This window comes from Xiphophorus couchianus, chromosome 9 (assembly GCF_001444195.1).
Source record: "Xiphophorus couchianus chromosome 9, X_couchianus-1.0, whole genome shotgun sequence".
NCBI classification, from domain to species: Eukaryota; Metazoa; Chordata; class Actinopteri; order Cyprinodontiformes; family Poeciliidae; genus Xiphophorus; species Xiphophorus couchianus.
The window spans coordinates 18,190,574-18,205,722 of record NC_040236.1 but is presented as its reverse complement, the minus strand read 5'-3'; the positions used below and the strand labels follow the sequence as shown (position 1 = coordinate 18,205,722).

At 37.1% G+C, this 15,149-nt stretch overlaps 1 protein-coding gene across 3 annotated transcripts in view; it reads right to left on the bottom strand.

Annotated features, from left to right (window-relative positions):
• Positions 1 to 15,149, bottom strand: part of sbno2b (strawberry notch homolog 2b) — a 68,352-nt gene that overhangs the window by 50,768 nt on the left and 2,435 nt on the right. For 2 of the 3 annotated variants that reach the window (XM_028028918.1, XM_028028915.1), the window contains exon 2: positions 2,331 to 2,556. In XM_028028918.1, coding sequence (XP_027884719.1) covers positions 2,331 to 2,438 — 108 coding nt within the window. In that variant the 5' untranslated portion in view covers positions 2,439 to 2,556. Of the gene's footprint in view, positions 1 to 2,330; positions 2,557 to 15,149 lie in introns of those variants that run through there. The other variant, XM_028028916.1, reaches the window with a different exon arrangement.

Here is a 15,149-nt window from a genome sequence, read left to right as displayed (position 1 = left end):
AACTTTATTCAGTTTTCATTTTACTACATTTTAGATGTAGATGTGATTTATACTATCCATTTTTGCTGTCTATCTCGGTACAAAAATGTTTCACAGGAATAAAGTTGACAGCTGTTTTTCAGTGATTTACTTAGGAAGGTGGGTTTTTGTTTCCAGTAATTAATTAAAGATTTTATGGTCAAAGGTTTTAGGCAGACTTGGTATTTATTCTCTTGCTAGGAAAGGCGTAAAGTATAAAAATATAAACCACAAAGTGTGTCATAATCATACATGTCAAACATGAACTACTTTGTTTCTGTTGGCAAATATAAATCGAAGCAAACAAAGATCACATGAGATTATATGAGAAGTTCCTCAAGGCTTCATTCTTTGATCTTTTTTATTCAGCATGTGCATGCTCCCCCTAGCCTAGCTTACTGAGCATTGCAACATTTTACTTTAACTATATTTACACTGATGACATGCAACTTTACATTTATGTGTCAACAACTGACCACAGCCCCTCACAGAATACAGTAGATGCATATAATATCAATGAGTGGATGGGACACAACTTCCTCAGGCGTAAGACAGTCAGCACAGAAGTCAATGTTTTTACTTCTGAAAATTCAAATTTAGAAATGAATATTTAAGTAGACTTAGCAGAGGTAAAAATGAACAGTCTAATGAATTCTTGTTAAAACAAGATCAGAACATGCTTTCCTCTTCAAGAGGTTACATTGACGTAAAGATTATTTTGCATGTTACAACAAAAAAAATCCGATACATTAAATTTCTGGCTCCTACATATCAGCACTGAAAATCTTGCTGTTTATGTCAGCTTTCAAATATAGGCAGAAGCTTATTTTATAATCTATTTTTAAAATTTTAATTTAGTTTATCATGATGTGCTATCTTTAGATTTTGCAATATTTGTTTTTTTATGCGGTGTTCCCTTCTCTTAGTTCTTTTGGATGCATCTTAAAATTGATCACTGCATGAAAACATGCCTGCAGATGAAACCAGATGTTTACTTACGCTCTATCAAAAGAACAAAAACTTTTTTTGTTACAATAAGTAGGTCTAAAATTGCCTTGTTTTATGACAGAATTACCAAAATTATTTCTATTGCAAAATACCCCCCTATAATGGAACAGGGATTTAAAAAAAACTTTCTACAAATTCAGAAGCTTACTTACACCTACTTGCTTTTTGGAAACAATGTCTTTTAAACAGTTTTAAAGTGTATTTCTTGGTGTAAAATTGTTAGGTGCTTCCACAAGCTTCCACAAACAGCTGGCTGGAATTTTGGCCCTTTACTTCTACAGAACTGGTGTAACTGAGTCAGGTTTGTACCCAACCACACACCTTTTCTCTTCTGCCTAGAGTTTTTTTTGTGTGTGTGTGTGTCTGACATTGGGGATTCATGAGGGACACTCCAAACATCGACTTGTTGTTTTTAGGCCACTTTCTAACAAATTTGTTGGTTTGTTTATGGTCATTGTGCACTTAAATACATTTACGTCCACGTTTAAACTTTCTGACGTCTTGAGATGTCAAAATTTGTATATATGGGACTTTAATGTAGCTATCTGTTTTGAGAAGTCCACCAGTCCTTTCTGCAGAAAGATACCTAGAAATGATGGTGCCACTACCACACTTCAAAGTTCTGATGGTATTCTCAGCATTACAAGCTTCTTCTATTTTTCTATTATTGTCTGGGTTTTTTTATATTGCTTTTGGAGTATTGTCATCTTCGCAGCTCTGAGATCTCCCTTATACTTGTTTCAACAGATGAAAGCGGCACCTTCAGCCATTTAGACATCAGTGAACCAGACTTGTGGGGATCCACTATCCTTCATCATATACAGTATCTTACCTGATTTTAACTTTTGTTTTTTCAGGGTATCGCAGAAGAAAGTACAATATTTGATGAGTTGCCTTAAAAAATTCCCAGCTAGTCTTTAAATTAGTTAAAACTTTAACCTGTTAGAAGCCATTTCAAGACAGCGTTATTTGGGGTTTCCTAAATTATTTAAAAGAACATCGATGTTGGTTTATAAATTGTAAGCAAACTTCTGAATTTCAAGAAAATAAAATAAATATCCAGTCTGACTTAATTTGAGACAATGATAGAAACTGTGTCTTACTATATAATGCATGTAAATTATTATTATTTTTGCAACCACTTCTCAGTTGTCTAAACTGACGCCTGCTTGTGCATTTTAGCAATTACTTAAAGGAAACAATTAATTTTAACCAAAACACTTGACATGAATGCGATTCCTGCATTTCTCATTCTGAATTTCAACAACGAGTCTCAACAGCTTTAATGCAGATACATGACTTGCCTCCATGCTTGAGGCGCCCACTGAGAACATGCTGCTGTTCAGCTGAGGGCCTTCTGGATGCAGGTAGTTCTCCCCGTCCATGGCCAGCACTGAGGTAAGGGTGGACATCAGACCAGAGCTTCACACATGACTACCAGCAGACTTAGACTATGCACCTCTCTACCGCCACCCACGAGCTGGCTGTGTCTGAGTCAGTACTTCAACAAGGACAAGTGCTCTCCATGACCTGGGGAGGGTGGTGGGGTTTCATGGAAGGGAGAAGAAAAGGAGAATGTGATGTTAGTAAATTATTTATGCCGTACAAGATCAACATCATATTTAACAGAAGCACATTTAATACAGGTTTTTGAGTCATTTTTGAATTTTCCTTTCTTCATATTGAGAAACCAAAACAACAAAGGTAATCAAAACTAAAAGGGTGTCTAGTCTCACTTCTTTCAAATAGTTTTCGACACAACAGTTATGGGAGTTTCTTTTTCTCCCATAATTGTCTAAAATAGAAAATATATCAAGGATGTAGACACAATTTTCATGGTTTTGCTCAGATTGAGTTGTAATATAACATCTAAAAAAGTTGACCCATATTAAATTTATTAAAAAGATTTTTTTAAAGCCTCCATTTTAAGCATAATTCCAGCTGTGTTTGATCTCATACATTAAACAAAGTTCAAAGTTTTACTAATTGATTGATATCCTTCATTATCTGACTTTACGAAATGTTTTAAATTCATTAGAGAATCAATACAAACCACAACAGAATACGCTTTGAAATGTTCCATACGTTTACAAGCAGCAAGCAGGAACAGTGTGCGGTTGGAAAAATGTGCATGTACAGGATTGTTTCCATATGAAACCACCATATACTTGTCTGCTTTACAATCCAAAGTGTATATGTGTCAAGCATAAAGACAGGTCAGACCGGCTAGACTAGAGTAATGACGCTCAAGAAGATTTCCTGCAATGCCGTCAAACTTACAACTTTAACAGTACCATCTTGTTCCCCGGTTACAAAGACACATCATCTCCTAAGCCTTCCCACTGTTTTATTGCATTAATTTTAGTGAGATTAACAATTATAATGCCATTAACATAAAACAAAATTAGCCAACAACATAATTTTTCATGCTGGACCATTTAAGACTACATTTTGATTGACTTGTGGCTCTGATGATGCTAACCCAATGTAAATTTATATTTCTCTTCTCTGTGGCTTTGGTTCAATGGAAACAATTTATTTTTTATTTTGAGTTTAGAGAAACTATCTATGTGCTTTAAGTCAAACAACAAACTCCAAATTTAAGGATGACAGCTCGAGTTTCTGCTTCCTTAGTTGCAGGATTTATGAAATCAACTAAAACACTTTGGATTTCGAAATGCGTCTCTCCCTTAGACATAGTTGAGTTTCTCTTCTCTGTTACAAAGGCATTGTGTGAAATGCTGATCCAACATAAAATATGGAAGAAAAACAAACACACACACAAAAAAGTGCTGTGCGGCGACTATATTAAATGCTTCATAAATGCCAGTCTTCCTGTAATTTTCACAAGAAACTCTCTGTTTTGTCCCTCACTATTTCACACCATCCTTACTTCAGTCCTTCCCCCAGTTTGCTCCCAGTCTGGAACACATGCCAGACATGTTCACTATGAACAATGAGGTAATAAATACTAATAGAGTTCATGTGGGTCTAACTAAGAGCTGCTTTGTGTGTCCAAGTGGGGGTGCATGAAATAGACCTGACCCAACATATTCCCCACTCACAATGCCAAGAGACACAAGGCGGAAGCCATTTTCCTTGCAGGCTGCCAGCACTAAGCAAACGTGAAGAAGCAAAGAATGGGCTGATTTCTAAGACAAAGGACCTGAAAACAAAACTGGTATATTCCAGATAAAAGGTTAATTTGAAAAATAAGCTATCCTGTGAAAAGTGAGTTTAAGAAGGCTCTATAAAGTGTGGTAGTACAAAGTTGTGATGACTGAGACCGCTAACGTTTCCATCATTAGCCCGAGGAGACAGACTTCACCACCCTCGGAGCATCAAAAGGTGAAACTGCATCTTGTTAAATGTGGTCATTTATTAGAAGCACAAATTCTTTCCAATACTTTGATCTGCAACCACCGACACGAATGCCACCAGGGTAATGCTGGTGACTATCTCAGTGACAGAAAATTGTGTCCCCTTGCTGTTCTCAGTTCCCAACACCCACCCCTGATAATCAGTACGGCTTCTCAGGATAATCGATACTGATTACGGCGAGAGTTCACCCAGATAAACCCCCTTCCTGTAACTGTTCTCATTACGGGAAAACAAACAAACCCCCCACCCCTACTACTGCAAACTCCTGCAGTGGAGGGAGACGGAGGTGATGAGGCAAGCTGTTACTGGGACAAAAACGAGTATCGTCTATGTGAGAGAGACAGAGTTTAGTTTAGTTTACACAAAGAAAAAAGGAAACAAGGATTCTCCGATGCCAAAGGAGAGGCTTGTAAATTGTGTACATTTTGTACATGATTGTTAAAGGTTCAAAAATAATACCTCAATTTCCGGAAAATCTCCATAAAACCTCTGTAAACAGGTACAACCAGTTTGAACTCATTTTAATTAAGAGTGTTTTGGATTGTAGTTTCTTCAGTTTGCTCATACCGTCAACGGTTACCTTTCTTTTTCTTTTTTTTGTCCTCCCTTTTCAAGTGTTTCAGCCTCGCTATCTCCCTGGGTGGTCTTATTCAGCAATGTGGTGAAACCAGATTAGTCAACTTCACGTGTGCTTTGAATCTAACAAAAAAAAAAACTGAGGCAACTATAAACACCTTCAATGGGTTGAAAATTTGAAAGAAGGAAAATGAAGTATTATGTTGGAAAAACCTCTGAAGACTACCTGCTTTGGTTTAGGTCTGCATGAGTCGAGGAGGGCTAACAAACAGACCTCTCCCCCTGTCATCACAAAACCACGTTGCGTGTATGTGTCTCAGTTAAGAGCATCCAACATGTGCTTGCAATAGGTGGCAGGTGGATAAAAGTCAGTGTGTGACAAGAAATGACTTCCTGATGTGCGCTGGTGGCCTTTCCTGTCCTGCCAGAGCACATGGAGATCACCCTGGGTAGTGTGACTTCCTTAAGCTGCTAAGTCACAATTAATGCTCGTGAGGATAACAGTCGCCCTGCTTGGCGCGTGTGTGCCTGACAACAAGCGTTTGCACAGTCACATGTGCCTTCAAAATTGTACCATACATATGGCTGTTTGGCCCCAATTTATACCTTTTTTGGTTTATTTAGTGTGACGACTTTATTAAAATGTGGGGACAAGCAACATGCAAAAGAAAAATTAGAAATGAGTTAAGAAAGGAATATTAGGTCCATAAGTAGCTTTTTCTATGTCTTTTTGAAAACTACATTAATAAACACGTCTAATTCTAATTAGAAAACTATATTAATAAGCATCTATTCTAATTAGTAAATAAATGTGTCAATGATGGGTGTGTTGAAGCAAATCAACCTGTATAGCAATGTCAAATAAATCTTATCATTTTGAAAATCAGTTTTATTTTGAAAAACTTTGATAATTGAAGATGTCACAATCCACTCACACATATCACACTTGAAGCCCCTGATGAATCTCAGCTTCTCCCACAGTTTATTGTATTTTATACTTCCATTGTTGTATTATATTTTGTATTGTCTACAAGCATGCCAGACAAACCAACAAAGGGAATAACTTATTGCTTGCCCTGTTTTCATTTTGCACAGCTAGAAATACTCTCAGATGAAGCATTTTCGTCTTAATTTAAATAGGACCTGTCAGCCTGCACAAATTAGGCCAAACAATCTCAAAGAGCAAAACATTTACGTAATCCTGATCTAAAGAATTTCAAGACGAGATGAGAAAGTCACCGACAGCTATTAGTCTGGAAATGGTAAAACGGCTTTTTTTAAAAAGACATTTGTACTTCAGTGTCAATTATCCACAAAGGAACAGGAACAGTGACCTTTCCACCAAAATTATCACAAGTATTCTGCAAGGATTCATCCAGAAGCTCACAAAAAACTTAGACCACATCCAAAGCACTGTAGACATCTGTTGCCTCAGTTAAGATCACGATTCAACAATAAAAAAAAGACTGGTCTAGGTCTGAGGCGGATTATCATGGTTTAAGCCACTGCTCACCAGAAAGAAACAGAAACGTTCTTCTTCCTCCTCACATTTAAGTCTTAATGATCCTCCAGACCTTTGGGAAAATACTTTGTCGACAGTCGAGAGTAAAAGAAACTTTGTAGAAGGTTTGTGTTTCACTGCCTCCTGTTTACAATTAACATAATTTCAGACAAAAAACATCTTATTGACTCTCAAACATCGTGTGATTGTCAGAGGCTGCTTGTCTCCCTGAAGACTGGGACAGTTTGCCATAACAAGTTAGAAACCTGAATCCTCTCTACAGGAAATCCTGAATTAGAAAGTGTGGCCATCAAATTTGTGACCTTAAACTCAAGTGAACTGGGCTTATGAAGGAGAACAATCATCTGAAGAACAGCAACAAGCTCATCTTTACATTCTTTAGAAAAAAAAAAACAACTAAATTGAGACAAAAATGGTTTTTTTGGTAAGCCAGCTAATCTTTACAGTAAAGTTAACTTAAATTTAAAATGCAGATGTGAATTGAAACAGTGAAGAGTCAGAATTTTACAATTGAAGAATACATTCAATTGAGTTTTACATTCAATTGAGAAGCACAAAACATCTAGAGTCAAAATTATTTTCCACTTCCTTTTATGCCCATTTCTGTATTTAAGTAAAGGACCATGGTCATACCAATCAATTTATAAGCTGTCCTTTGTTATTATTGTTTGTTGAAAAGTACTCCAGTCATACATACTTATATCGAGCAGAACATATGGCTTATTAAGGGATCAAGTATATAGGTCATGTACACTTAGAGCTGGGACACTGTGTCTGATTAAATCAAAGAATCTGATGAAGCGAAGAAAAAATTATCTTCTTCATCGAAAAAAACTTTAAACATGAGTCTTGCAGCTTTAAGCATATTATGCCAGCATTTATCTTGTAAGAAAAAAAATAGTTGAAGAAGATGGAGAGACAGTGAGATTAACTATAATTATACACAAAATAATGAGACACAAAGCCAAGAATTCATACATGTGAATTACCTGGCCACTGTCTTGTTCACAGAGCACCAACGTTTGCCTGACAGAAAGAAATGAGTCGAGTGACAGAAACACATTTAGTATTTGTTCTTCGCTCTCTGTCACTTTGACTGCCTTTTTGCCTGTCTAGTCACCTTGTGTTTCTTTGAGGTTAAAAGTGCAATATCCAACTTTTTAAAAAATATGTCTTTTACATATTTGTTAAAACTATCACCATAATGTGACAGTGTAATATAAAATATATAATCTGCTGTGAAAAGCTTTACTGCAGCAGAGAATAAGCATGGTAAGGAGAATGGGAGGTGAGCGGCACACACATGGCATGATTGGCAGTGCTAAGACCCGCCTCCTGGGTCTGATTGGTTGTAGATACTATACTTTCTCGACGTAAAGAGAGTTTCAACAACTATATAAAAAAATATATTTTTTATAAAAGTTACACTTCAACTTTAATGTGGTTGATCAGATTGCTTTCCGCCACCGTTTTGTTACTTTCTGCAATATTTCCAGGGCAAAGCACAGAGCTCCATGTGGTAACATGGCCCTGTAGAGCTAATTCGTAACCCAACCATGAAATGAACACAGCTACACTTTTGACACACTTACGTCTGCTGCATTGGCGTCAGCATACATATTTTCCTCATGTGACATACAAGCCCTCTAGCATTTTTCTGTCCTGCTGGATCTGTCTTTTCTACAAACAACCCGACTTACTACGGTCCTTCGGTCCACTGAGCAACACTGAATCATCACCAGCCTGAGTCCATCTGCATCAAAAGTGAACAGGTCAGAAATGATGGCGGGGCCAGCTGCTTTAACATCGGAGCAGCAACGGGGCCGTTAGTTGGTTATAATTGCTGTGACCGGCTGGATTCATCATCTGCAGCGATAAAATATTCATAAAAGGAACAAGTTACTTCCTAGGGAAACACAGGGTTCAATGATTCAAAACAGCATGTATTATTAATTAGCACACAAAAAGGTCTAAACCTGGGACACACATTGAAGGAAAGTAAATCAAAGAAGGACACGGACATAAGCCTTCTTTCAGTCTTAATTTCCCCTGACTGAATGTGCATGTAGAATTACAGCCATGGCTGTGAACTGCACACTAACTTAGTAGAGTGTAGCGATCAGATGACTGTAAGTGAGTCTGGTGTCTTATCGAAAGCTGGGAAATGGAAACAAATTTGGTTTTAAGAGTCTGTTGTTATTGCATTTTCACCATTCAAATATTTATCGGCAGTCCCTTCGGACTGGAACAGAGAACACAAACAAACTGAAACCAGAGGGCGTTAATGTATATTACTTGTATTACTGGGATTTTATTGAATAGTCCAGCAGGAAGTAGCACACGATTTTGACGCAGAAGGAAAGCCATATTGTTTCTAAAAAGCTAAAAAGCCTGACCTTTAATTGTATTCAGTTCTCTTTACCAGAATGTCACACAGAATTTCCTTCAAAAGTTAAAGTTAATCTACACACTAATTACCACTGGTGTGTTAAAGCAGTGTTTCTAACTTCTTGGCCAACATGCACAATGGTATGGTACAGTAGTGGCAGAATCATGCAGTGGGGTGAATTTCTGCACGAGGGGGATGGACGGTGGTGAGAGTTGACAGGAAGATGGATGGAGCTTAATGCAGGGGAATACTGGAGGGACACCTGTTACATGTTCCTAAAAACGAACAGCTTAAGTTACCATGACAACATGTCAAAACCATGTATCATTTTTCTTTCACTTCACTCTATATGCATTACATTGCACTGGTCGTTTACATAAACTCTTAATAAATTTAATGAGGTTTTTGATTATAACGTGGCAAAAATGTGAAATAGTTGACGGTATACAAATATTTTTTTACCACGTTTCTGACAAATAACAAAAATGTACCAAACAGCAAGGAAGGTAAGTGCACTGCAGGTTCTGACAACCAGGAAAGTTGTTGAGGAGCACAAAGAGCAAAGGATGAAAAACATTAGATGCTCTGCAGCGGCTTGATGACACTGATTTCAGAGATAATACCCCTACTTCAAGTTCCACCACAATCACCAACCAGAAATAGATCAAAGGCTGAACAGATCAAAGAATAACCAATCCATTTCAGCTGCTTCTTTGCTCCAGTTTCCTCTATCATCTAATTTTCTCAGAACTAAGGGACAAAAACAGATGCTAGCTTTATGTGGCTTTTTGCTTTCCTGCTTAGGTTTCAGCTCGATGTTTTACACAACTAGGGGCGAGCTTGTATGGGTATTATTCAAATGCAAAAAGACTGTCTTACATTTAAACTTAAAGGATAAAAGTTAATTTTAAAATTTAATCCGCAACGAGGTAGAGTGTTATATATGGAGGAAGACATTAAAGGGGCACTTCAACAGTTAAAAGAGCATTTTAATAGGTCACAGGAACAAACCAAATATTTCTCTTTCTTGTGGCAGGGCTTGCTTTCAGATACTTCCCACCCTTTGGTCTAATCTACTCATACCGGCCCTTTCGATTCTCACATGGACCATCTCCTTCTCCGTTTATGTCACACTCCCACGCCTTCATCTCACTTTTTCGTCACACGGCACATATTATCTTACTGATATTGTGTGCCGTGTCTTCTACTTTCCTGTGACGGTTTGTTGCAGTTTTTTTTTTTTTTTAATTGTAATATTTCCACCACATTTCTTCCATTTCGAGAGCGCAGGAATGAGAAAGCAGAACGACAGGGACTGCTGAATTACTGCGCAGAAAAATCACATCGGTCTTTGTTTTTAGATACAAGGGTGAGTGAAATTCAGTAAAATGCCGTCTATTTATACTGAAACCCAGACAGTGCTGTGCTCCACTCTAACTGACCTCACTTCTCTGGCAGGCGTGAGAACATCGGGCCACGTGCTCAGCGGCAGGGAACCCGTCTCAGTCTATCTGTGGCACCGTGCTTAGCAAAGTTCAGCTCAGTTCATAGCGTCTCCTGGGCTCGGAGCTGGCGGATTAAACCAGATGGCGTTCACACTTTTTAACAGAAACGTCGCAGTCAGATGGAAAAATAATTGTGCTCCTTACAATTGTAGAATAAAAGTAACAAAAAAATTTAATTACAGCATGTAGTGTAGCTGTCTTTTTTTTTTTATCAACAAAGGTAAGTTGAACAATGAGGCAAGAAGAGAGAAAAAGTATCAACACGTCAATGTTTTCATTCATCAAGCTGCTAGCTTCTTTATTTGCACTTATAATGGAGTTTTTACTATGACATGACCTTATAAAGAAGTATGCTTAAATTAGCATAATAGGACCTTCACAGTCCATCAAAGCCAAAGGAGTGGGTGACTGAATGTCACTCTGTTTTTTAACGCAATATGCTCTATGAGTATCTTTTTAGATGTCTTCTTAAAATCATTCCAGAACTGTTTTTTAAAAAAAATTTTAAACAATATTTGCATGAGCCAACCTTAGAAAGAGACGGCTGTGATAAACTGTAGAGCTTCGGAAACGTGAAGGACTTTCAAGGCTGATTCTTTTCTCTATGGTTCATTTGTGTTTTTACATCTGTCTTTTTTTAGTTTAGATATTGTCACTATATATATATATATATATATATATATATATATATATATATATATATATATATATATAAAAAAGCTACATATTTTAATGCACTGAAATGGAGTCGCCTGAAGAAATAGTTCCTTTGTTTTCAATGCCTTAAGAGTTTGGTGGAGACATTTCAGATGAACCACAGTCATTGTGTTTAAAGATTTGATCCGCCTCGCATCGTGCCTCTAAGGAACAGAGATCGGTCCAGTTGATGACATCAGAATTACTCGCTTTCGGACCAACTGCTGGTCGAACTCCTCGTTCACTAAGGTTACAGCTGATTGAAGGTTTTCTCTAGCCTGGACGCACAAACCGGCATCCCTCGGTTTGTGTTTAAAAACTATAAAATAATGATCAAAAAAGGCTGGCCTGCCTCTTGACAAGAGTGCATCCACTTCTCTATTTTTAATAACATTTTGCCAGATCTGTCACTAAACTGTGATTTTAATTTAACAGATTTCATGTAATTTATATTCTTCAATTGTAAAATTCTGACTCTTCACGGTTTCAATTCATATCTGCATTTTAAATTAAAGTTAACTTTACTGTAAATATTAGCTGGCTTACCAAAAATTTTTTTATTAAAGTAAAAATCTTTTTTTGAGCAGCAAATTCTACACTGACATCAGCAGCTCACATTTTTATCTCCACAGAAAATACTTACTCAAAATATTTCAAGCTTTATGTAAACACAGGGAACAAACTAAACGTCAGCAAAAAATTAATCTCAGTAAATTTAGTATGAGCCCATGGATTATTGTACATTATATAGAATGTACTGTATTATTTTAAATGCGTAAGTAATAAAACAGAGTAGAATTTGGATATGACATTGATATTAAGACAAAAATCATGAAAAACGAATATGTCAACTTACCAAACATCAAGATTAAAATCAATGTGAGTATCAATGGAGTCATTATAATAATCCTCCCTACTGATTCTCCTCTATTCAGTTTTGCCTTAACATCCACAATGTTAAGGAAAGTAGAATTCCCAGTAATTCTACCTTGAGCTTTAACTGGAAGATTTACCAAAACAAAGAGTAATCCCTTGCTATCTTGCAAATAAAAAAAAGAAAAACTTTAATCCAAGTGGAAAATGTTTTGAGTACCGAACCGCAGAAGACTGCCGATTTTGGAAACACATGTTAGACAGGATGAAGCAGGTTAACATTTGACACAGGTAATACGAAAATAGACTGGCAGAGCACCAGGACAGGCCAACCTGTATTTTCAGTGGCACGATGTTACACCTTCACATGTACAAAAAAAGGATTCTAAAGTGACTCAAGAGTTTGTTACCTATAATATGCAGCATGCTGACTCACAATGATAGCCAACTCGCAGATCTTTGGATATAATAAGGTTATGAGATCATGTTTACACTGACACACAAAGACGGTGACTTCTAGTGACAACTTACTAAAATGACCATTTTAGCTAATTTTATTTGGACATCTTAACTCCTTTAAAGACCCTGTGAGCAACACAAACAGGTGTAAAACCATAGCTACCACTTAGTTTAAAACGGCCATTAACACAAAAAACAAATGTTTGTATATGAATTTTCTAAATTAATGTATTTAAAAGTTGGATATTTTGTTTAAAAATAATTTCACTATTGTGCATGGTTTGGTTACAAATATCAAGAAGCTCAAATTTCAAAGCCAGAAACTATTTTTTATGGTTTTAAGCCCTTCTAATAAAGTCTCAGACGTGTCAAAGTGATCGGCATAAAGTGATGCATTGTTGTTCCTCCAACTTCACGTTTTGTCTGTGGTTATGATAAATTTGGGTCTTTTTTTTCTGGGTTCAACCTTGTCTCTCTCTGCTGGACAAGACTAATGAAGAAGCCACTTCTTCATTAATATTAGTGGCTTCTTCTATCCAATCGTAAGCAATGCTCGCTAAAAGCTTCCCTGTTTAGCTGTGTTTCTTTCAGACAACGCAATAAAAAAATTACTCATAAGATTCATTCTGGACACTTTGTATTTAGAATAAAAACTATAATGCCGAACCATGCCTAATCAGTATTGTAAAAGCATTTAGACAGAATTTCAAAAATAATTTTTATTCAAGCATAAAACGTAACATAGTTTTGGAAAGTCCATCTAACTTGGGACAGTGACCTAACTGAATTTACAATTTTGTAACCATAACACTTTAGCATCGGCTTACTCCCTTTTTATAAAGCATTGCGTTGTTGAGCACTGGCTATATGAGACAGCAGATCTTGTGACCTCTTGTGACCTATTTAATATGGGTTCAAGTGTTCATGTAAGCCCTTGTCCTTTCCAGTTCATTGCACGCACTTGGCTATAAAACTCATCTGATCAAGGAAACAATAACAAACTCTGTACTCCTTCATCTATTCATAAACAATAATAATTCTCTCATATTTCCTTCCAGGATGAGCTCTATTTTGATATTCCTGTTTGACTTTCCTGTAACAAATCTGACACATTTAAGAAGCTGAACTGGAACGCGTAGCAGTGAGGCACACCAGAGTATAACCAAGTATTTCACAATATTCATGTACACACCATTCACGCCCATATATAAGAGACAGAACATGAGACATTAAGACAGTCATTAAAAGTAAGTACTTCACAATTACATGTTCACCATTGTTCAGTTGTTCCACTCATCTCTTCTAAATAAAAAACGGTACCTATTGAAGGTTAAATTCCTAGGAATCCAGGTCTAAATCAAAGATATTACTGAGGAACAATCCACTTCCTCCACTTCAGATTTTTCAGCCTCACTCTAATCAACTAACGGGCTATAAATAAGATTTATTACTGGCATCAGTTGAAGAGGGGAGAAGAAAAAAGCAAGCAGAGACATGGGGGGAAGGAGAATGGAGGCTTAGCCACAAACAGCAAAGGGCATGAACTGTTTGTTCACCAAATACATTTACCCGTCCCCCCCCAAAAAAGCAAAAGTATTTTTTTTGCGATAAATGTATTAGATTTGTCAAATAAATCTTGAGTATTGCTCCATCAACATCAATACCAGTAAGAAGACAAATAAGCTTTCAAACTGACTGTTCCTGATTTGCTAAATGCCTCCACATTCACTGTATATCATCCCTAAAGTTCCTGAAGGAAATAAACAGCACACAACACATATTGTGTTTCATGACCCTTAACATCCCTGCAGGGCAAACAGTCATAGACTGTTTCAGTGGAAAATTAGCCATGCAGCAGAAGCCTACACGTTAGCACGCAACACACAGAAGTTACTAATATTCCTCTGTTAAGAAGATCAGAAGATAAAAAATATGTTTTGCTACCCATTTATCAGCCTGTCACTAGGATTACACAACACTAACCGAGCCAAATTTAATGAAACTCTGTGGAGAGGAGAAGCACAGGCAGGAAGGACCCATCACATTTTAGCGTGGCTCCAGATAACTTTCATTAAAGCTGCATAGCAAAACACTGGCCTGGAGGAGGGAAAGGATGCTATGAGTTCCTATCTGGCTGCTCATACAACTGCAGCAGTTGCACATATGAAGGCAATAATTTAGGCGCTGCTTGTCAGTAAGCAACATGCAATTTTATCAGATCCCGTTGCTGAATCTCTTGTTATAAAAACATATAATAAGCTAATAGTACACTTGTAAAAAAAACAACAACACAAAGAAATGGTTTCCCTGTCTGTCATATTAAAAGTCTGGGCTGGGGAGGAGGAGCCAGACCTGACTGCAAGACAGATTTCACAACAAATAAGAGAAACGCCACTGACTGTTGAAAGGGCGTTAAGAAACGTGCGTAAAACTGAGAGAGGAACCTTGCATGTTATTCATTTCACAGCAAGGGGGGATGACATAATTAGAAAAATAGCCAGCCACCATGGCAACCTGCTGTGTCAAGACTTGCAAGAGGCTTGGCTAGCCTTTGCTGCAGGCAACAGACACAGTGGAAACCAAAGAGCGAAAATTGCAGGAAAGAAAAAAGTCCTAGAGGGGACAGCTTTAGGTGAGCCATTTCCATTTCATTCTAGTAAACCACTCACCTCTCCAAACCTCTCCTGATGTCTTATTGTGTTCTTAACACATTAGGACAATG